A 22,500-nucleotide genomic window follows, 5' to 3' on the forward strand; every position below is an offset into this window, starting at 1 on the left:
CCAAAAACCGAGGAACAGGTTCGCATATGACGGAGCGCACGCCGCCCCATCGCAGTGCCTTGCTTTTGTACATAGAAACTATCCTTGAAGACAAACAGATTGTGGGTAAGAATATATTCTAACAGTTCAATAATCAGATTTTGCATCTGGCTGTCCCAGTTGCTCATCCCCAAGAAGAAGCGGACCGCGTTAACCCCATCTTGGTGTCGAATGCTTGTGTATAGCGACTCGACATCGGCAGAGGTGTAACTGGAGAGACCTCATCTTTAGGCCTTATTCATACGAAAGCAGCATTTTTCTTGCATTGCAGTTCTGTGTGACCATCCGTGTAGGGTGCGCGTCTGTGTTTTTTACGCGCGTACGTCATCCGTATGTCACGCGTTTTTACATCAGCAAAAAGAAAAACTGGAGGAGGTTGTTTTCTTTTTCTCATCATTTCTTTAGCAACTGTTGCATGAACGTACGTGTGCTAGCCGTGATTTTCACGCACCCGTTGACTTCAATGGGTGCGTGATGCGTGAAAAATGCACAAGCATAGGACATGGAGTGAGTTTCACACAGCGGACACACGCTGCGTGAAAAACACTGAATGTCTGAATGGTCCCATTGAATTGCATAGGTCCGTGTGACATCCGTTGTTTTAACGCGCGTAACATGGACATGAAATACGTTCGTGTGAATAAGGCCTTATGCACAGGACTTCGTTATTAATGTTTGAATGCTACAGGGTTGCGAGAAAAAGTGTTGTGAGTGAAAAAAAATGGATCAGTTGGAGAAATGCAGAAAAAAAAATTAGAAGAGTTAGGCTATGTTCACACGGAGTATTTTGGGGGAGGAATATCTGCCTCAAAATTCCGTTTGGAACTTTGAGGCAGATATTCCTCTCTCTGCACGCCGATTTTCGAGGCAATTATCGCGCCGTTTTTCGCCCGCGGCCATTGAGCGCCGCGGGCATAAAACAGCGAGATATACGCTTTCTCCTGCCTCCCATTGAAGTCAATGGGAGGTCCGAGGCGGAAGCGCCCGAAGATAGGGCATGTCGCTTCTTTTTCCCGCGAGGCAGTTTTACTGCTCGCGGGAAAAAGACGCCGACGCCTCCCATTGAAATCAATGGGAGGCGTTCTCGGGCCGTTTCTGCCGAGTTTTGCGACGCGGTTTCCGCGTCAAAAAACTCTGCAAAATACCCCGTGTGAACATAGCCTAAAACCAGGAAGTGCTTGCAGATGATAAAAATGAATGAGAAAAACGGATGTCATGGAAACCCCACACATGCAACACTGACATTCATATGTATAAAAAAAAAATGGGCATTTTTTTTCAGACGGAAATCGAACACACTTGTGTGAATAAGGCCACAAAATGTCACAAAACTCTGTTTGTGAAAACAGCCTTATGCCTCGTTCACATGTTTTCTTTACAATAAATGTCCTAAAAATACCAACCCCAGAACATGCAGCGTTTTGAAAAAAACACAGCTGGGATCAAAAATTCCACAAATTAAAACATAATGTGTGTTGAGAACTTTATATTTCCTAATAACAAACATCTGGCAGCAGTATTTTTTTACAAAAATAAAAATGCACAAAACACACCACTAAGGCCCCATGAACACTTCCGTCGGCCGTTGTATGGCCACTAATGACGGATTTGTGAAACACAGGCTGCACACGGATGGCTTCCGTGTGAAGTCTGTTGTTTCACGGACCAAATCAATGAAAAGGCTGAGACTGTTCTGTCAAAAACGGACAGGAGTAGGACCTGTCCTATTTTTTACGGAACGGCCGCACGGTTCCGCTAAAAGAACGGAGGTGTGCATGGCCCCAATGAAATTAATGTGTCAGGGTGCTATCAGTTAAAAAAACAGATAGCACCCTGAAGAAAAAAAACTGAAGTGGGCATGAGGCCTAACAACACCATGAAAAACATACCTACGTACCTAAAAGCTGTGTGCTAAAAATATATATTGACTGATCTAATACAAATTAGGATGCAGTTACTATTGAACGCAATGGCAAAGCAGGGAGGTATTTGGCTCTGGGGTTGCCCCTGACATCACTGTCCATATATTTACAGTGATGTCAGGAGCAAAGCTGGAGTTCAGGCAGGACACCGGCTCTGGGGTTGTCCCTGATATCACTGTCCATATATCGACAGTGATGTTAGAGGCTTCCACAGAGCCGGAGTACCAGAGCAGAGCCTTTACTAGCGCTCTGCCCGGAACTTCAGCTCTGCTCCGGACATCACTATCAATATATAGACAGTGATGTCAAGAGCAGAGCAGGAGTCCCAGTCAGAGTGCTAGCAGCGCTCTGCCTGGGTCTATGGCTCTGGGGTTGTCCCTGACATCACGGTCCATATATGTGGCTCCCCCTGAAGCGGAATTCCCGGCCAGAGCATCGGCAATGCTCTAGATGGGGATTCCACTCCTAGAGGGAGCCCCAAAGGCGCTACCTACAGGGAGGAGGGCTGCGGGGCACTACCAGGGAGGGGGGCTGCAGAGCACTACCAGGGAGGGGTGGTGTGTGGCTCTACCAGGGAGAGGGGCTGTGTGGCACTACCTAGAAAAGGGGCTGTGTGACCCTACCTGGAAGGGGGGGCTGTGTGGCACTACCTGGGATGGGGGCTGTGTGGCACTACATGGGATGGGGGCTGTTTGGCACTACCTGTGATGGGAGCTATGTCGCAGTACCTGGGAGGGGAGCTGTGTGGCACTATCTACAGAGGGCACTAAATTTATGGGTGTACAAACTGGGGGCCTAACTTCTATATGGGGGGATAAACAGGGCCTAAATTGTATAAGGGCACAAAGTGATGTTCTCAGTGCTAGATACAGCTGCTTTGTATACAGGATATACAAAGCAGCTGTATCTCAAGAAGTAAAAATCGATTTTTACTAAAAAGTATTTAGAACGTTGCACCAAACACACTGATAGACATTTTTATTTAAAAAAATCAACAAAAATGTACCCTTAACCCCAGGAAACGCTGATAATTCCAGTGAAAATTGTGTGGCAAAACATTTATTATTTTAACATTTATGAGCTTATTTCTAAATATGAAAATGAGGCTATACTAGCCAAAAGGGCGGTAACGCTGCTCTTTCTGAGTGGGCAGTGTTGGTGTTGTCTGTATGACTGTCCAATCAGCCAACAGCTTCTCCCCTTTCCTGTATAGCGTAATCCCAGTTTCAATCGCGATTAGTTAGCAGATTGTGCATTTCTAAACTAGTGATAGATCCTCTTTAAGGCCCCATACACAAGACCGTAAAATCGTACGGGTCGCAATTACGGTCTGCAATTACGGATGCATTCACTTCTATAGTTCACGGACACCTTCCCATTTATTTAAGGAAGGTGTTTGGGCCGTAGAAGTGTACCGCAAAAGATAGGACATGTCTTTGTATGGGAGCACAGGCCGAAAATGTGAGCTGCCATCCGCGCCCGACGGCCCGTGTGCATGGGGCCTAAGGCCCCATGCACACGACCGTATTTTCATCTATGTGTAAATACGGTCCATATTGAATCCGTATTTGATGCGCATATACGGATCCGTAAAAAAAAAGAGGGAGGCTGCAAATGATGTCACCAACATGTTGCATAGCAACGCTTCCATAAATACAGACAGGGACGTAGCTAAAGGCTCATGGGCCCCGATTCATAAGTTCGTGTTGGGCCCCCCCCCCCCAGCAAACTTCTCATGGCCGACGGTCCGCTGCTTTCAGCTGCATCGCTGGGTCTCCTAAGTGACCCAACAATGCAGCACTAGCAGCCGGGGGCGTCACTAAGGACTTAAAATGCCAGGGGAAATAGCCCCAATACATATACCCCCCAAAAAAATATGTGTATGTGTGTATAGGAGACAGCATATCTATAGTACTATGACCCTATAAACTATGGATAGAATTAGATACAGTGGCTCAGCAGACAGTATCACACATGATAGAATTCGATATAAGGCTCAGCAGACAGTATCACACATGATCGGATTAGATACAGTGGCCCAGCAGACAGTATCACACATGATAGGATTAGATACAGTGGCTCAGCAGACAGTATCATACATGAGGGGATTAGATATAAGGCCCAGCAGACAGTATCACACATGATAGGATTAGATACAGTAGCTCAGCAGACAGTATCACACGTGATAGGATTAGATATAGGGCTCAGCAGACAGTATCACACATGATAGGATTAGATACAGGGCCCAGCTCTCTGACATTGTGGCTCCAGCGCTGGATCCAGGAAAGGTAAGAATAATAATTGTTTTGCTTCTTTATGTGTTACTAATTATTTTTGCGTGTTTGTGTTTTTTTACAAGTTCGGTTGTTGGACTACTTCGGATTCGAGGACTACTTCAATGAGAGCGTTTTTTTATTCTCAATAAAATGGTTAATGCGGGTTGTGTTTTTTTATTTCAATAAAATATTTTTGCTATGTGCTTGTATTTTTTTAAACTTTATTAGTACCGCCTTAGTAATGGCCGCTGGCTGATTGACAACCTCCATTACTAAGGCGGGGCTTAATGTTATCAGGTGCAGAGGCTAACACTAACCCCCATTATTACCCCGGTACCCACCGCCACCAGGGGTGCCGGTCAGTGCCGGGTACGAACAGTAGCCCTTCCCATCCTGGTAATGCTGCCTGCTGCTGCTGTGTTGTATCTGGCTGGTTATGAAAATTGGGGGGGACCCCACATTGTTCTTTCCAATTATTATTATTTTTTTTTAAATGACCCCATTTTTCATAACCAGCCAGATAGAACATAGTAGCAGCAGGCAGCATTACCAGGATGGGCAGTGCCACTGTTTCTGGCCTTTCCCATCCTGATAATACCAGCCTGCGGCCGCCCCATTGCCCACCCATCACTACAGATGGTCAAGTACTGGATCGTACCCGGCTCTTCCCAGCAACCCTGGTGGCGGTGGGTACCAGGGTAATAATGGGGGTTAGTGTTCGCCTCTGCATCGGCTAACACAAAGCCCCGTCTTAGCAATGGACGCTGTCAATCAGCCGGCGGCCATTACTAAGGCGGTAGTAATATAGTTTAAAAAAAAACCACAAAGACATAGAAAAAATATTTTATTGAAATAATAAAAAAACCACACACAACTCTCATTAACCATTTTATTGATAATAAAAAAAGTCGTCATTGAAGTAGTCCTGGAATCCGACGTAGTCCAACGACCGCACCTGTAAGAAAACACACAAAAAACTATTAGTAACACATGTGGTAGGCTTAGAGGGCCCATGTGTGATACTGTCTGTGGGACCCTGTATCTAAGCTTACCACAAGGTAGACTTAGATACTTGGTCCAGCAGACAGGAATCTTATACAGTATAAGATTACTGTGTGCTGGGGCCCTGTATCTAAACCTACCTTGTGGTAGGCTTAAATAGAGGGCCCATCAGACAGGATCACACATGGGCCATGTATCTAAGCCTACCATGTGATTGGCTTAGATACAGGCCCCAACAGACCGCATCACACAATCTGTGATCCTGTCTCATGGGCCCTCTAAACTTGCTACATCGTAGGCTTAAAGGGGTTGTCCAGTCCCTAAACATTGATGGCCTATCCTCATTTCACTTACTTGCTCACGCTGTGAATCGCCGACACGGATTCACAGTGTGAGCAAGTGACCGGAATGAAGTGACCAGAATGAAGGGAAAGCAGCTGTCGTACGAGTGCTGCGGCCCCTTCAAAACAGCTGATTGGCCGGCTCCCGGGTGTCGGACCCCGCCAATCAGCTTCAGCAGACAGGGATATTAATCTTACCCTCCTCTTCAGCCACGGCGGAAGTTCTGTCCTGACTCTATCCAGGATCACGATGTTGTGCGCGGCGCATAGCGTTGTGACGTCATGCGCTGCGCACAGCGATGGGACGTCAGGACCTCTGCTGCGCTTCGGAACCAGGAAGGTAAGTACTGTCAGTTACTATAGTAACAGGGGACCGCGGCCCGAGTTACTATGGTAACTTTTTATTTATGTGGTGCGGGGGGGCCGCGGGCCCCCTGGCTTCAGGGCCCGGTCGCAATTTCTACGCCACTGAATACGGACTGTTTACGGTTGCACATCTGTAGCTGTCTGTATTTACGGAAGTGCCCATAGGCTTCAATGGGAGAGTCCATGCCGTAGTTACGGACAAGAATAGGACAGGTTCTATAATTTTTTCAGCACGGACACCCATCAGTAAAAATACTGAAAGGTGTCCGAGGCCAATAGAAATGAATTGGTCCATAATTATAGATGAAAAATTGGGTCGTGTGCATGGGCCCTAAGGCAGATCTGTGACCTAGTCCTCTAGTATTATTTTACTGCGTAGTGCCTCATGTACTAAGCAATGATAAAATAAAGGTTTCCCTAGGGGAGGGCGGTTAAGCAGTTAGAGGTCAGTTGCCCTGGGGACCACTTGATTTTATAAATGAGAACCTGCCCTTATTTCTTGTGAGTTCCTCTTCTAGTTCTGTGTAACATCCAAGCCAAGCACGCTTTTGAATGCTTTATAACTATATATCTTACTGTTTTTTACAAAAAGAAAAACGTATTATTCTAATTATAACGTCAGTGTACAGTAAGGCTTTGTTCACACGGCGGAACCCGTCACAAAATTCTGCCTCCCATTAATTTGAATGGGAGTTGGACACTTCTTTTTTCCGCTAGCTGATTTTTTCAGCTAGCGGGAAAAAGAAGCGTCCTGCTCGATCTTCGGGCGGATTTTGCCCAAACCTCCCATTGACTTCCACCGACGGCAGGAATAGTTCCGTAGCGGATTTTGCAGCGGGACCCGCCATGCAAAATCTGCTGTGCGAACTGACCCGAACATAGACCACTTTGTTACACATGCATTAGGAAGAGTGATTTTTCCTTTAAGCTGCAAAGCCATAAATAAATAGACTGTTTCTGGACTAAGATTATAACATTACAGAGGGGTGGGCACGTTGGTTATACTGGTCTACTCACACAACATGTGCATTATGATACAGTATGTACTATGTGATTATTATTTATATAGCACCAATATATTCTGTAGTGCTGTATACAGAATTTATTCACTCATATCAGTCCAGTCCAGTCCCCACTCAGACTCACTGATCTTCCTATGACCCATTATTTATGGGCAATTGGCCATAATATAACCGCATATTAGGATCCTTTTTACATGGTTTAGGACCTTTAATATTGACCCTAATATTGATCTATGGGTAACTTCAAACTTTGCATTGTAGCGTTGCACCAAGGTAAAACCTCTCTCACCACTTGCCAGTTTTTAATAGTGACGAGAAAAGTGGGTGGCTTAACAGGAAGGGGATGTCGTGTACAACTTTGACAGATTTATTATTTATAAAGACAGAAAATTGTGCAAATTTTATTGCAAATCTATTTTTCCATCCAAGATGCGCCACATTTCTTAGGAGGTGTGAACCTTTTAATAAATTTGGCACATTTTATACCAAAAAAACTTCAGTTTAAGACTGAAATTCCAGTCTAAATAAATCTGCCCTTATGTTTGCGATGCACATTCAGTGTATACGCCAGGAAAAGGCCAAAGGGTGACTTTTTGGTAAGTGTTTAGCTCATACACGTTGAGAAACCACAATCCAGAGGCCGGGTTCCCATGGGTCGGATACGCTGCATAAAAACCACGCAGCATGTCCGACCTGTGGTGCGGTTTTTCGGCCGGAATTTCCAGCGGCGGTAAGCAGCATAGAAATAAATTTTAAAAAACTGCCCATATTTACCTACGCCATGTCATGGTGATGCGTCCCTCCATGGCTGTCCCGTCCGGCCTCCCTGGATGACGCTAAAGCCCATGTGACCGCTGCAGCCTGTCATCCCAGGAGGCCAGACTGGAGGAAGAAGCAGGGAGTTCTGGGTAAGTATGAATTTATTTTTTTCCTGAGTTGCGATTTTTGCGGCAGAATCGCTGCGATTCCGCCGCAAAAGTCGCAACACTTGACTTTCTGTTGTGGGTTTTGCATCCCCATTGAATTCAATGGGGAAAACCTGCAACAGAAAAGCAACATAAATGCAGCATAAATATACATGCTGCGGATTTAAATTCTGCATCGCAAGTCAATTTATTAACATTTTCGCTGCATTTTTTTCCCGCAGTGTGGGCATGAGATTTCCAAAATCTTATTTGCTACTACTGTAAATGCTGAGGAATTTCTGCACAGAATTCCATTGTGGAAATTCTGCAGTGTTTACGCTACGTGGGAACCCGGCCTAACTGCATTGAAAAGTGAAGTTCACTATTAGCTGATGAAACACCTCCCTAGTCCGACTTGTATTAGGCTGTGTGAGATATTTTTCCCTTCTGATAAGGCAAAGCACACGGATGTTTTTCACTTAATGATCACGTCTGTATTTATTGCACAGGTGACAGAAATGAAACACAAACAGAATTTCTACAGTGTGGGTAAGTATCTTACATAACTGCAGTTCATTTTTCTCAGGGTATGATCGTAATATAACACTACTGTATATCTGTCATTTCTTTTCCATTTTTTTATTTTTCTCTTACGTCACCTGATTTCTATTTCTGAAACTACAGATTCTATATATAAGTTGGCCATACACATGAGATAGGTGTCGGCAAACGCTTGTTTAGTTGACGGCTATTTCTCCAAAACTCCACTATAGACGGTGACCCTGGCTGACTTTTATCTCATGTGTATAGCCAGCTATAGGACTCCCTCACACAGTGACCCACATTTATCAAGAGTGGCTTAATTTTAGCCAATGTCTAAGCTGAAGGGGTTGTCCGATGAAAATGGAAGCGATTTCATTATTTTTCCTTTCTGAAATGAATAAACTTTCTAATATACTTTCTTATCCAAACCTGCATGGATTGCGCAGACCAGGAAATTCGTAGCAGCCATTCTTGTAGTGACGCGCCGGAACAGGCTCTGGGGGGGCAGCTCCTCCCTCCTCTCTCTGTGTCTCGATGACGTGGATGAAGGGGCTGGCTGCCTGGTTCAATTCATCAGCTGAATCAGCCCCCTTCTCTGTCACGGCTGATTTAGAGACCGAGAAGGGAACTAGCCTAGCTGATGAATTGAGTCAGGCAGCCAGCCCCTTCATCTACGTCATTGACACAGAGAGGAGGGGGGTGCTCCTTCCCCTCGAGCCCGTGTCAATGCGTCACTACAAGCACAGCCACTCCAAACTTCCGGGTCGATGCGACGGGGGCTGAATCCGTGCAGGTTTGGAAAATAAAGTATATTACGAAGTTATTAATTTCAGAAATGAAAAATAATAAATCGTTCTTATTTTTGTCGGATAACCCCTTTAAATCTAGACTACTGTATTGACATATGTTGTGACAAATTTATTACTGCATTTTCTCTCTTTAATAAATCTGGCACAACATACAACATTGCCATTAACTTTCACACTGACTAAAAATACGTCACTTTTTTCTTCACTGTAGTAGAGATGCCACTTTCTTCTAAATCCTGCACAAATACATTGATAAATGTATTTTTATTCATAATAAAAGCATGTAAAAAATTTGTGTTCTTTTTAGTTTTTCATATATTTGCTGGCAATTTTTATTTTGTGCCATTTTGTATATGGTTTCTCCATGCATTTTAAATTATATTAAGAAGCCTATGGAGAAAAACACCTGCTAAATTCATGCGATACCTAAAATGCAGCCTTTAAATAAAAAAGCTACTTACCCCAAAAACAGCACTAAAACACCAAAAAATGCTGTGAATGTAGACATTCTCATATTTTACTATAGACTTTTCACTAACATCTGGCCACAACATTGGAACCCTCCCTCCCAAAATAAAAATCTGATAAAAACACCATTGAAATTGCTGTTGAACACTGTGTGTGTGAACATGGACTTAGGTAATGTTCACACATGGCAGATTTGTTGCAGAGATTTCTGTGATTGGTCCATACATCTGAATGAGGTTTGTAAAAATCTATGCACATGCTGCAGAAACAACCCCATTCAGATGTATGCAATGGATTTTCCATTGCAAAAAGTCTGCAACAATCCTGTCACTTGTAAATTTAGACTAAGGGAAAGCTGTATTAAGACTGCGCCAGGCACACGCCTCTTAAAGGGGTTGTCCCACAAAACACATCTATCCCCTATGGGACTTTTTGTCCGCTTGCATCATTTTCTGCCATAGAAACATTGTTACATTCCCCCTAAGTCTTTACTTTATGCTTTTCCCACTTTTTGGATCCGTTCCTGGTTTTGGTTAAACTAAAACCTGATCTAAACTCGGTGTGATACTCCAAACAGCCAAATGTTGTCCCAAATAGGGAAGGAAGAGATAACAAAGAAATGACGGAACAGACTTTTTAATGACGGACGGGAACAACTCAAGAATCTGTATTCACTCCTAATATACTGTTCATTCATGTAGAAATGTTTTTCAATATTTGTCTTTTTATTTATTTATTTTTAAAGAAGGGAAACATCTTCAAAATCTGAGAAAAGACAGATGACAAATGTAAGAAAGTTGCCATGCAAAAATGTACAGACTCAGACAGACTGTAATAGACATTACAAAGCAAATGGAAGTAAAAATGGTAAGTAGAAGTCCATATTATTCTTTACTTCCTTTTATCTTTTTTCTTTCATTGTGCTATGAATAGTACTAAAAGTACAAACATATATCCATACCTCCCAAATGTAAATTTTTTTTGGAAGTACAGTCCCTTTGGACCCAAGTCCCTCTATCCCTCTTCACTGTCAGTCTGATCCTATTACAGTGACCAATGAATGAAGTAACCAGATTCATGTCATAAAACCTGGAGACAAATCCAAAATAAAAATGAGGACTTTTGTTCTCAGCAGGGGCGTAACTAGGAAAGACTGGGCCCCATAGCAAACTCTTGACTGGACCCCCCCCCCCCCCCCCCCGGGTGCCAAAAGCAGCCCCCCTTATAAATAGTGCCCCCTGTAGAATGTGCCATACAGCCCCCCTGTAGACAGTGCTATATAGACCCGCCTATAGACAGTGTCACACCCCATTTGTAGATAGCGCCCCCACATCCCCTTGTAGATAGTGCCATACAGCCCCCCTGCAGATATCGCCATAAAGCCCCCACTGTATGTAGCGCTATACAGCTCCCACTGTATATAGTGCCACACAGCCCCCCTCCCTTGTATATAGTGCCACACTGCCCCCCCTTAGTAGAAAGTGCAGCACAGCTCCCCCCTTAGTAGATAGTGCCACACACAGACCCCTGTAGATTGTGCCACACTCAGCCCCTTGTAAATAGTTCCATACATTTCCCCCATGTGTATAGAGCCACACAGCTCCCCCTTGTGTATAGTGCCACACAGCTCCTCCTTGTGTATAGTGCCACACAGCCCCCTTTGTGTATAGTGCCACACAGCCCCCTTACTTGTGTATAGGGACACAAGGCAATGGCGCATCCGAGAAAGTTGTATCAGCCAGGGAGATGTCACTCAAACATGGAAAGGTGGGTTTGGAGGCAGGACTGTGTGACTCTTCAGGATAGTGGCACCGCTCCATGACCCTTTAATGAGTAATTAGCATATAGTGTACGCTGTTTTAAAAGTGGATTTTAAGGATTTTGCTGCATCTGAAAAAAAACATACAAGGGAATGTTTGGAAATATTGACAGGTCATGTATTGCCGCATGGTGGCGGTTCAAGGGGTTAAAGGTAACAGACAGGTTCCCATGAAATATACAATGTATTGAGAACAATTCCATCTGCCCTGCAATTTTGTTCTTATAAATATATCCTATATAATTACAGATCCAGAACCAAGCTCTGACATATATAGAGTACCACAACCAAGCTCAGTACATAAATACAGCACTAGAACAAAGCTCTGACAAATATACAGCACCAGAACCAAGCTCAGTACGTATATACAGCACCAGAACCAACCTCAGTACATAAATACAGCACCAGAACCAACCTAAGTACATATATACATTCCCAGAACCAAACTCATTACATATATACAGCACCAAAACCAATCTCATACGTATATACAGCACCAGAACCAAGCTCAGTACTTACATACAACATCAGAACCAAGATCAGTACATAAATACAGCAACAGAACCAAGCTCAGTACATATATACAGCACCAGAACAAATACAGCTCAATTTAGCGCAACCACTGCCGTATAGATTTTTACGGTGTAAAACTACAGCTCCCAGCATGGCCCGAACAATGGTGAGGATATGATGGGAGATGCTGTTTCACAAAAAAAAAATCATATCCTAATCATACCACCATCATCTCGCTGCAGATCATACAGTGACTACAGTGCTGATTAGAGGCAGAATGTAATGTCGGGGTAGGGAGACAGACAGGTGAGCCCTAATCTACCCGCCACTCAGTCCCTGCCTACTTGCACGGCCCATCCTAGGCGACGGCATGCAACTGGGCAACGGTCCCTACGCTCAATAAGTGCATGACAGACAAACAGACGAGGGTACACAGAAGCTAAGGGAAATGGGGCAGTTGCCCATGGCAACACCGTGAGCAACAAGAGTAGTGAACGAGCCGAGTCAACCAGGAGGGTACGAGGTACCAAACGCAGAGCAGGAGAGTAGTCAGTAAAGCCAGGGTCAAATTGAAGCAGAGGTCAATAGTACAAGCAGGAACAGCAAAGCCAGGAAACCAGACAGAATCACAGGCAAAGGAAAAGCAGGAAACGAAGGCATAAATAGACAGAGGGCGGGAGCTAGCTCCGTCTGGCCAGGCTGTGATAGGTTCTCCCACTACTCAGCCTGGCAGCCTGAGTGGTAGCAGATCGAGTCACTCTATCAGACCTAGGAGCAGATGCAGACTGATTAGTCACGGGCGTCGACACAGAAGCTGTGTCTGGTAAATCCTTTACAGTACCCCCCCTTTTATGAGGGGCAACTGGACCCTTTCTAGGTGGACCTGGCTTATTGGGGAACTGAAGATGGAACCTCCTGAGCAATACCCCAGCGTGAATATCCCGGGCGGGTACCCAAGTCCTCTCCTCAGGCCCGTATCCTCTCCAATGGACCAGGTACTGGAGGGAGCCTTGGACCATCCTGCTATCCACAATCTTGGCCACCTCGAATTCTACCCCTTCAGGGGTGAGAACAGGGACCGGAGGTTTCCTCGAGGTAGCCAAGGACAGGGAGCAGCGTTTGAGGAGGGAGGCATGAAACACGTCGTGTATTCGAAAAGACGGGGGTAACTCCAGTCGGAAGAAGACAGGGTTAAGGACCTCAATGACCTTGTACGGCCCTATATACCGGGGAGCACATTTTTGGGACGGAACTTTAAGACGCAAATTTTTTGAAGATAGCCACACCAGGTCCCCGACCACAAACAAGGGGTTAGCAGAATGTCTTCTATCTGCCTGAGTCTTTTGTATGCTCTGGGACGCCTCTAGGTTCTTCTGAACCTGGGCCCAGACTGTGCACATTTCCCGATGAACTACATCTACCTCGGGATTGTTGGAACCACCAGGTGAAACGGAGGATAACCGTGGATTAAACCCAAAATTACAGAAAAAGTGGGAGACCCCTGACTAGTTACTGACCCGGTTATTAAGGGAAAATCCGGCGAGGGAAATGAAGGAGACCCAATCATATTGACAGTCGGAGATAAAACACCTTAAATATTGTTCTATAGACTGATTAGTCCTCTCAGTTTGGTCATTAGTTTCAGGATGGAAGGCCGAGGAGAAGAGCAGATCAATCTCCAACTTTTTACAGAAAGCTCTCCAAAACAATGAAACAAATTGTACCCCTCTGTCAGAAACAATATTGACAGGAACTCCATGGAGACGCAGGATGTGTTTGACAAACAAGGTAGCTAACGTCTTGGCATTAGGTAGTTTCTTGAGGGGCACAAAGTGGTACATCTTACTGAAGCGGTCTACTACAACCCACACGACCGACTTGCATTGAGATGGAGGCAAATCGGTAATAAAATCCATGGAGATATGGGTCCAAGGTCTCTGGGGAATGGGCAAAGAACATAGTAAGCCCGCTGGTCAGGACCTGGGAGTCTTGGACCTAGCACAAATTTCACAAGCGGCGACGTAGGCCTTAACGTCTTTAGGCAAACCAGGCCACCAATAGTTTCTAGCAATGAGGTGCTTGGTACCCAGGATGCCTGGGTGGCCAGATAGTGCAGAGTCATGATTTTCCCTGAGTACCCTTAGCCGGAATTGCATGGGAACAAACAGCTTGTTCTCAGGAAGGTTTCCGGGAGCTGAACCTTGATCAGCCGCAATTTCGGAGACTAAGTCAGAATCAACAGAGGATATGATTATACCTGGGGGCAAAACACAAGCAGGATCTTCCTCCGAAGGAGGGCTGGCCATGAAGCTACGCGACAGTGCATCAGCTTTAATATTTTTAGACCCAGCCCTATAGGTGACCACAAAGTTGAATCTAGTAAAAAGCAACGCCCATCGAGCTTGTCTCGGGTTTAGCCTCCGGGCAGATTCTAGGAAAACCAGATTCTTGTGGTCGGTAAGGACAGTTACCTGGTGCCTAGCCCCCTCCAAGAATTGGCGCCACTCTTCAAATGGCCATTTGATGGCCAAGAGTTCGCGGTTGCCCACGTCATAGTTACACTCAGTGGGCGAGAACTTCCTGTAGAAGTAGGCACAGGGACGGAGATGGGTGAAGGACCTGGTACCCTGGGACAAGACAGCACCCACTCCCACCTCGGAGGCGTCAACCTCCACGATGAATGGCTCCATTTGGTTAGGCTGAATCAGCACTGGGGCAGAGATAAAGCACTTCTTAAGGATCTCAAAAGCCTGGACCGCCTCCGGAGGCCAGTGGAGGAGATCAGCACCCTTGCGAGTAAGATCCGTAAGAGGCTTAGCGATGACCGAGAAGTTAGCAATAAATCTCCTGTAATAATTAGCAAACCCCAGGAAGCACTGTAACGCCTTTAGGGAGTCAGGTTGGACCCATTCAGCCACAGCCTGAACCTTGGCAGTGTCCATGCGGAATTCATTGGGGGTTAGGATTTGACCCAAAAATGGTATCTCCTGCACCCCAAACACACATTTTTCGGATTTAGCAAAGAGTTTGTTTTCCCGAAGGGCCTGGAGCACCTTCCTGACATGCTCAATGTGGGAGGACCAGTCCTTGGAAAACACAAGTATGTCATCAAGGTACACTACAAGAAATACCCCCAGGTAATCTCTTAAAATCTCATTTATGAAATTCTGGAAGACCGCGGGAGCATTACACAACCTAAAGGGCATGACGAGGTATTCGAAATGACCTTCGGGCATGTTAAACCCAGTCTTCCACTCATCCCCTTCTCTGATTCGGATAAGGTTATAAATCCCCCGAAGATCAAACTTAGAGAACCATTGGGCCCCCTGAACCTAATTGAAGAGATCAGGAATCAAAGGAAGGGGATACTGGTTCCTTACAGTGACCTTATTCAAGTTTCGGTAATCGATGCACGACCTAAGATCACCATCCTTCTTCCCTACGAAGAAGAAGCCAGCATCTACCGGAGAAGTAGAGGGGCGAATGTAACCCTTGGCCAGGCTTTCCTGGATATATTCTCTCATGGCCTCACGTTCAGGACAAGAGAGATTAAAAATCCTACCCTTAGGGACCTTAGCTCCTGGTACCAAATCAATTGCGCAATCGTATTCTCTATGAGGAGGTAACACTTCGGAGGCCTTTTTAGAAAAAACATCAGCGAAGTCCTGAATAGATTCAGGTAGAGTGTTCACCTCCTCAGGGAGAGAAATAAAATTAACAGAAAAACAGGACGTCATGCATTCATTACCCCATTTGGTAAGATCCCCAGTATTTCAGTTAAACGTGGGATTATGCATCTGCAACCAGGGAAGGCCTAAAACCAAATCGGACGATAATTCCTGCATCACCAGTACTGCTCCAAATGAATGGAGCCAACAATGAGTTCAAAAACAGGGGTATGCTGTGTAAAATAACCATTAGCAAGTGGAGTGGAGTCGATACCGCCTACCGGGACAGGTTTAGGCAAATCAATCAATGGCATAGCTATAGACATAGCAAATTCCACAGACATAATATTAGCAGAAGACCCTGAATCCACAAAGGCACTGCCGGTGGCAGACCTACCCTCAAAAGAGACCTGAAAGGGAAGCAAGATCTTATTAGGTTTCATATTTACAGGAAATACCTGTGCGCCCAAGCGACCTCCCCGATGGTCACTTAGGCGCGGAAGTTTTCCGGCTGGAGTATTCTTACGCCTAGGACAGTCGTTCACTTGATGCTTGTCATCCCCACAGTAGAAGCAGAGACCATTCTTCCTGCGGAGCTCTCTACGTTGTTGGGGAGACACGGAGGCCCCGAGTTGCATTGGTTCATCCGAGTTTTTCGTGGAAGAACGAAGCAACGGAACCTCGGGAGCAATCATAGGGGAGCCAGAGGAGAAGGCACAAAAACGTTCAAGTCGTCGTTCCCTGAGACGTCGGTCAAGACGTACCGCTAAAGTCATAACCTGATCTAGAGAGTCAAAAGAGGGATAGCTAACTAACAGGTCTTTCAGGGCGTTCGACAGACCCAATCTAAACTGGCACCTCAAGGCAGGGTCATTCCACCGAGAAGCTACACACCACTTCCTAAAGTCAGAACAATACTCCTCAACGGGTCTTTTACCCTGACGTAAGGTCACCAGCTGACTCTCGGCAAAGGCAGTCTTGTCAGTCTCGTTATAGATGAGCCCGAGAGCAGAAAAAAAAAGGTCAACAGAGGGACAGGACATAATTATACCCACTCGCTGGGTCTCAGAACCTGAGGAGTGGGGCCTTAGACGGAAATAGAGCCTACAGCTCTCCTGAAAAAAATCTTCCGGTCCCCTGAGAACCGGTCAGGCAATTTGAGGTGGGGTTCAAGAGGTGAAGTGGAGGGCACTACCTGGGTAGCATCACGCTGGTTGCACCTCTGAGCCAGGGCTTGGACCTGTAGGGAGAGACCCTGCATTTGCTGAGCCAGGGCCTCAAGGGGGTCCATAGTAGTGTAGGAACCAGGGTAGAAAAGGTATATGAGCCTGTGAATATGTAATGTCGGGGTAGGGAGACAGACAGGTGAGCCCTAATCTACCCGCCACTCAGTCCCTGCCTACTTGCACGGCCCGTCCTAGACGACGGCGTACAACTGGGCCACGGTCCCTACGCTCAATAAGTGCACGACAGACAAACAGACGAGGGTACACAGAAGCTAAGGGAAATGGGGCAGTTGCCCACGGCAACACTGTGAGCAACAAGAGTAGTGAACGAGCCGAGTCAAACCAGGAGTGTACGAGGTACCAAACGCAGAGCAGGAGAGTAGTCAGTAAAGCCAGGGTCAAATTGAAGCAGAGGTCAATAGTACAAGCAGGAACAGCAGAGCCAGGAAACCAGACAGAATCACAGGCAAAGGAAAAGCGGGAAACGAAGGCATAAATAGTCAGAGGGTGGGAGCTAACTCTGTCTGGCCAGGCTGTGATAGGTTCTCCCACTCCTCAGCCTGGCAGCCTGAGTGGTAGCAGATCGAGTCACTCTATCAGACCTAGGAGCAGATGCAGACTGATTAATCACGGGCGTCGACACAGAAGCTGTGTCTGGTAAATCCTTTACACAGAATAAGCATTTACATTAAGTGACTCACCGGTGACGTCTCAGATTCTAGTTCTTTTCTACTCCCTCCACTCAAACATCTATGATGGTTTTCTACCGGCCATGACCCATTTCTACAGTTTTCCGCTCAGATATCTTCAGCTTCCCACTTTTAAAACATTTCTGCACCTATAAACGAAGTTAAAATTCTCAACACCTCTAAATATAATAAAGCGCCATACACTGTGTCCCTGATTATAATAGTACCATACACTGTCACACACACACACACACACACACACACACACACCGTGCCCCCTGTAGATAGTGCCCCCATAGCCCCCTGTAGATAGTGACCCCCATAGAGCCTCTGTAGATTGTGACCTACATAGAAGCTCCTGGGGATAGTGTCCCACATACAGCCCTCTGTAGATAGTGCCCACATATGGACTCCAGAGCTGCAAGGCAATAGTGCTAACCCACCCCTGTATATTGTGTCCCACATATATCCCACCCCTATAGAAAGTGCTCTAAAAAATAGCTCCCCTATAGATAGTGCTCTACATATAGCCCACCCCTGTATAGTGTCTCACATATAGTTCCCCCTGTATATAGTGCCTCACATATAGACCCCCCTGTAGATAGTGCCCCAGATCCCCACATATAGGTCCCCTGTATATAGTGGTCCACATATAGACCCCCCCTGTAGATACTGGCCGACATCCCCACATATAGACCCCCTGTAGATAATGGCCCACATATAAACCCCACCCCTGTAGATAGTGGCCCACATCCTCACATATAGACCCCCCCCCTGTAGATAGTGGCCCACATCCCCACATATAAACCCCCCTGTATATAGTGGCCCATATATAGCCCACCACTGTATATAGTGGCCCAAATATAGACCCCCTGTATATAGTGGCCCACAACCCCACATATTGACCCCCTGTAGATTGTGCCCCACATACAGACCACTCCTGTAGCTAGTGCCCCACAACCCGACATATAGACCCCCCTGTATATAGTGGTCCACATATAGATGACCCCTCCCCTGTAGATAGAACCCCCACTATAGATAATGCCACTCACAGTTTTATAAGAAAAAAATAAAAAACTGGACATACTCACATGATCCCGTTCCCACTCTGTGACGCGTCGTTCAATGACGCTGATTGGCGGGGCAGAATTACTTGCCCCGTCAATCAGCGCCTATCAAGCTCTAGCCAATCAGCTTCATTGTAAGGCGCTGAATGGTCGGGAATGGAACATGCCCAGCCATTCAGTGCTAATGCATGTATTTGGCTGTCGCTAGCACCGGGGCCCCCGCTAGTGCTAGCGACGCCTATGGGCATGAGAGGGCCTGTGTCGCCTGGCCCATACTTGTTGGAGGCTCTGCGGCTCGGGCCCCATAGTAACGGCTCTACCACTGTAGCAGCCATAACGGCTGCTAGCGGCGCCACCGGGCATATGGGGGTGGCGTGACGGCTTGTGGCACAGGCCCCCTCAAGCCACGGGTCCCGTAGCAGCCGCTACAGTTGCTACCGCGGTAGTTACGCCACTGGTTCTCAGGTATTAGGGGGGATTTACACATAAATCCCTTCCATTCATCTGAATGGGATTGTTTCTGCAGCAGGTGCATGGATTTCTGCAAGTTCCATTCAGATGATTGGAACCAGTTTTCGGTCTCAGAAATTTCTGCAACAAATCTGATGCTTGTGAACTTACCCTTATGATAGGTACACACACAGCGTAAGCACTGCAGATTTTCAGCAATGATTTCATTGGGAAAGATCTGTGCGTATTACAGTAGCAGTAGAATGCATGTCAATGTATGCTGCGGAATGGCTGCTCTTATTTTGCTTGTTTTTCCCATTGAATTCAATGGGAGGTAAAACACGCAACAAATAGGCAAATGTTGCAAAAACACCCTTTTTAGTTTAAAAATAATAAAAAGGTTAATACTTACCCCCGGCTGTTGTCATTGCGACGCGATCCTCAGTTCTGAGTGCAGCCTGGGCTCCTGGGATGATGCTTCATTCCATGTGGCTGCTGCAGCCAATCAAAGGCTGCAGCAGTCACATGGACTGCAGCGTCATCTCGGGAGGCCAGGCTGTACTCCGAGCAGAGGGATGTGTGGCTATGACAACGTAGAAGAGAGTAAGTATTATGTTTTGGGTTTTTTCCAAGCAGTGTTTCCACAGCGCAGATTCTACCCAAAAAAACACAGTTTTTCGGGTGGAATTCCCTACAGCTTCCAGTACGGATACACTGTGTAATTTTGCACTGCGTATCCGCCCTGTGTGCCCTTACCCTTACAGAGACCATGTAATTAAAGCAAAGTGCACAAATCTGATATCGTTATATACGGGAGGGTGAGAGGATTATTTTTTTGGTTTGGATTTTACATGGTTTGGTTTTTTACATTAAATTAAAAAAGGAAAAAAAGAAGCAAACTTGCATTTTTTTCCTATTACTTCCCATTTTTTCAAAACTGCTGACAAGGTGACATATGGGAGGGCGAGGGCATTGTAACCATACCTTATGTCTCGGTCAAGCAACTTGTATAACTGAGAAATTCCCCCAATGCCGTGATCTCTGTTGGCACTAAGGCAGGCACTTGATGTTCAAGTGCTCCTGCAATGCATGCTGCCACCCCTGCTACTCTGCTTTGAGTGACAGCTCTAGCGTGCTCATGATTGGCTGCTAGAGCCACCCCACAGAGCATAGAATGGTACTTGCGAACGCTGCGTCGGGGAAACAAACGTCGGTTTTTCAGTCATGCAATTTGCATTACCGAGGCAAAATGTGTGGTTACAATGCCCGAATAAGTCACCCCATTTTAAAAACTTCACCCCTCAAAGTATTCAAAACAGCATTTAGAAAGTTTCTTAACCCTTTAGATGTTTCACAGGAATTAAAGCAAAGTAGAGGTGAATTTTACAAATTTCCTTTTTTTTATGCAGAAATTCATTTTTAATCAATTTGTTTTGTAATACGGAAGGTTTTACCAGAGAAATGCAACTCAATATTTATTTCCCAGATTCTGCAGTTTTTAGAAATATCCTACATGTGGCCCTAGTGTGCTACTGGACTGAAACACAGGCCTCAGAAGCAAAGGAGCACCTAGTGGATTTTGGGGCCTCCTTTTTATTAGAAAATATTTTAGGCACCATGTCAGGTTTGAAGGGCTCTTGCGGTGCCAAAACAGTGGAAACCCCCCAAAAGTGACCCCATTTGGGAAACTAGACCCCTCGAGGAAATTATCTAGGGGTATAGTAAGCATTTTGACCAAGCAGTTTTTTTGCAGAAATTATTGGAAGTGGGCCGTGAAAATTAAAATCTACATTCTTTCATAGAAAATGTAGGTTTAGCTAATTTTTTTCTCATTTCCACAAGGACTAAAGGAGAAAAAGCATCACCACATTTGTAAAGCAATTTCTCCAGATTAAAACAACACCACACATGTGGTCATAAACGGCTGTTTGGGCACAAGACAGGGCTTAGAAGGGAAAGAGCGCCATTTGGCTTTTGGAGCACAAATTTAGCAGAAATGGTTTGCGGAGGCCATGTCGCATTTGCAAAGCCCCCGAAGGAACAAAACAGTGGAAACCTCACACAAGTGACCCCATTTTGGAAACTACACCCCTTGAGGAATTCATCTACGGGTGTAGTGAGCATTTTGACCCCACAGGGGTTTTATAGATTTCATTAGAATTGGGCAGTGAAAATAAAAAAAATCATTTTTCTTCAATAAGCTCAAATGTTTTAATTTTCTCAATAAATAAGGGAAAAAAAGAGCCACAACGTTTGTAAAGCAATTTCTCCTGACTACGGCAATACCTGATATGTGGTCATAAACTTCTGTTTGGGCACACAGTAGGGCTCAGGAGGGAAGGAGTGCCATTTTGGCTTTAAGAAGTCCAAATTTTGCTCGATTTGGTTTCTGGTCGCTATGTTGTATTTGCAAAGCCCCTGTGGGACCAAAACAGTGGAAACTCCCAGAAGTGACCCCATTTTGGAAGATACACCCCTCCAGGTATTCAGCTAGGGGTGTAACGAGCATTTTAACCCCGCAAGAGTTTTGCAGAAATTAGTGTGCACTCGATATTGCAGAGTGAAAATGTTATTTTTTCCATAGATATGCCAATGTGTGGTGCCCAGCTTGTGCCACCATAACAAGACAGCTCTATAATTATTATGCTGTGTTTCCCGGTTTTAGAAACACCCTACATGTGGCCCTAATCTTTTGCCTGGATTATCGACAGGGCTCAGGAGTGAGAGAGTAGCATGCGAAATTGAGGCCTAATTTGGCGACATATAAAGTATTGGTTCACAATTGCAGAGGCTCTGAGGTGAAATAATAAAATAAACCGCTGAGAAGTGACCCATTTTGGAAACTACACCCCACAAGGCATTTATTAAGGGGTGTAGTGAGCATTTTCACCCCACAGGTCTTTTCCATAAATGATAGCGCTGCGGATGGTGCAAAGTAAAATTTTAAATTTTTCCCTTGATGTGACATATCAGTGGGAAATATGTAATGCCCAGCTTATGCCACTGTAGACACACACCCCAAAAAATGTTAAAAGGGTTCTCCAGGGTATGGCGGTGCCATATATGTGGAAGTGAACTGTTGTCTGGGCACGCTGTAGGGCTCAGAAGGGAAGGAGCGCCATTTAGTTTTTGGAGCGTGGATTTTGCATGCTAGTAATTTTGTTTGAGTATTACTGGTATTTCAGTTTATAATGTTGGGGCATATGTAAGCAGGGCAGAGTACATCAGGGGCATAGTCTGGTGGTATAATAATGGGGTAAACAATAAAATCATCCATAAGTATTTGTTACGCTGTGGAGCAATCCTTTCTGCACAGGCCGGTGTTGCAGTGATAAATGGTGTCCTTACTTATCCCCCATTTGGTCCACACTCTGC

The 22,500-nt window shown here is 45.5% G+C and overlaps 1 protein-coding gene across 1 annotated transcript in view; it reads left to right on the forward strand.

Annotated features, from left to right (window-relative positions):
- Nucleotides 1-22,500, forward strand: part of ERICH6B (glutamate rich 6B) — a 157,051-nt gene that overhangs the window by 34,320 nt on the left and 100,231 nt on the right. Inside the window, exons 3-4 of the mRNA XM_075850233.1 lie at nt 8,383-8,422; nt 10,439-10,560. Of these exons, the coding sequence (XP_075706348.1) occupies nt 8,383-8,422; nt 10,439-10,560 (162 nt within the window). The remainder of the gene's footprint in view (nt 1-8,382; nt 8,423-10,438; nt 10,561-22,500) is intronic.

This window comes from Rhinoderma darwinii, chromosome 2 (assembly GCF_050947455.1).
Source record: "Rhinoderma darwinii isolate aRhiDar2 chromosome 2, aRhiDar2.hap1, whole genome shotgun sequence".
Lineage (NCBI taxonomy): Eukaryota > Metazoa > Chordata > Amphibia > Anura > Rhinodermatidae > Rhinoderma > Rhinoderma darwinii.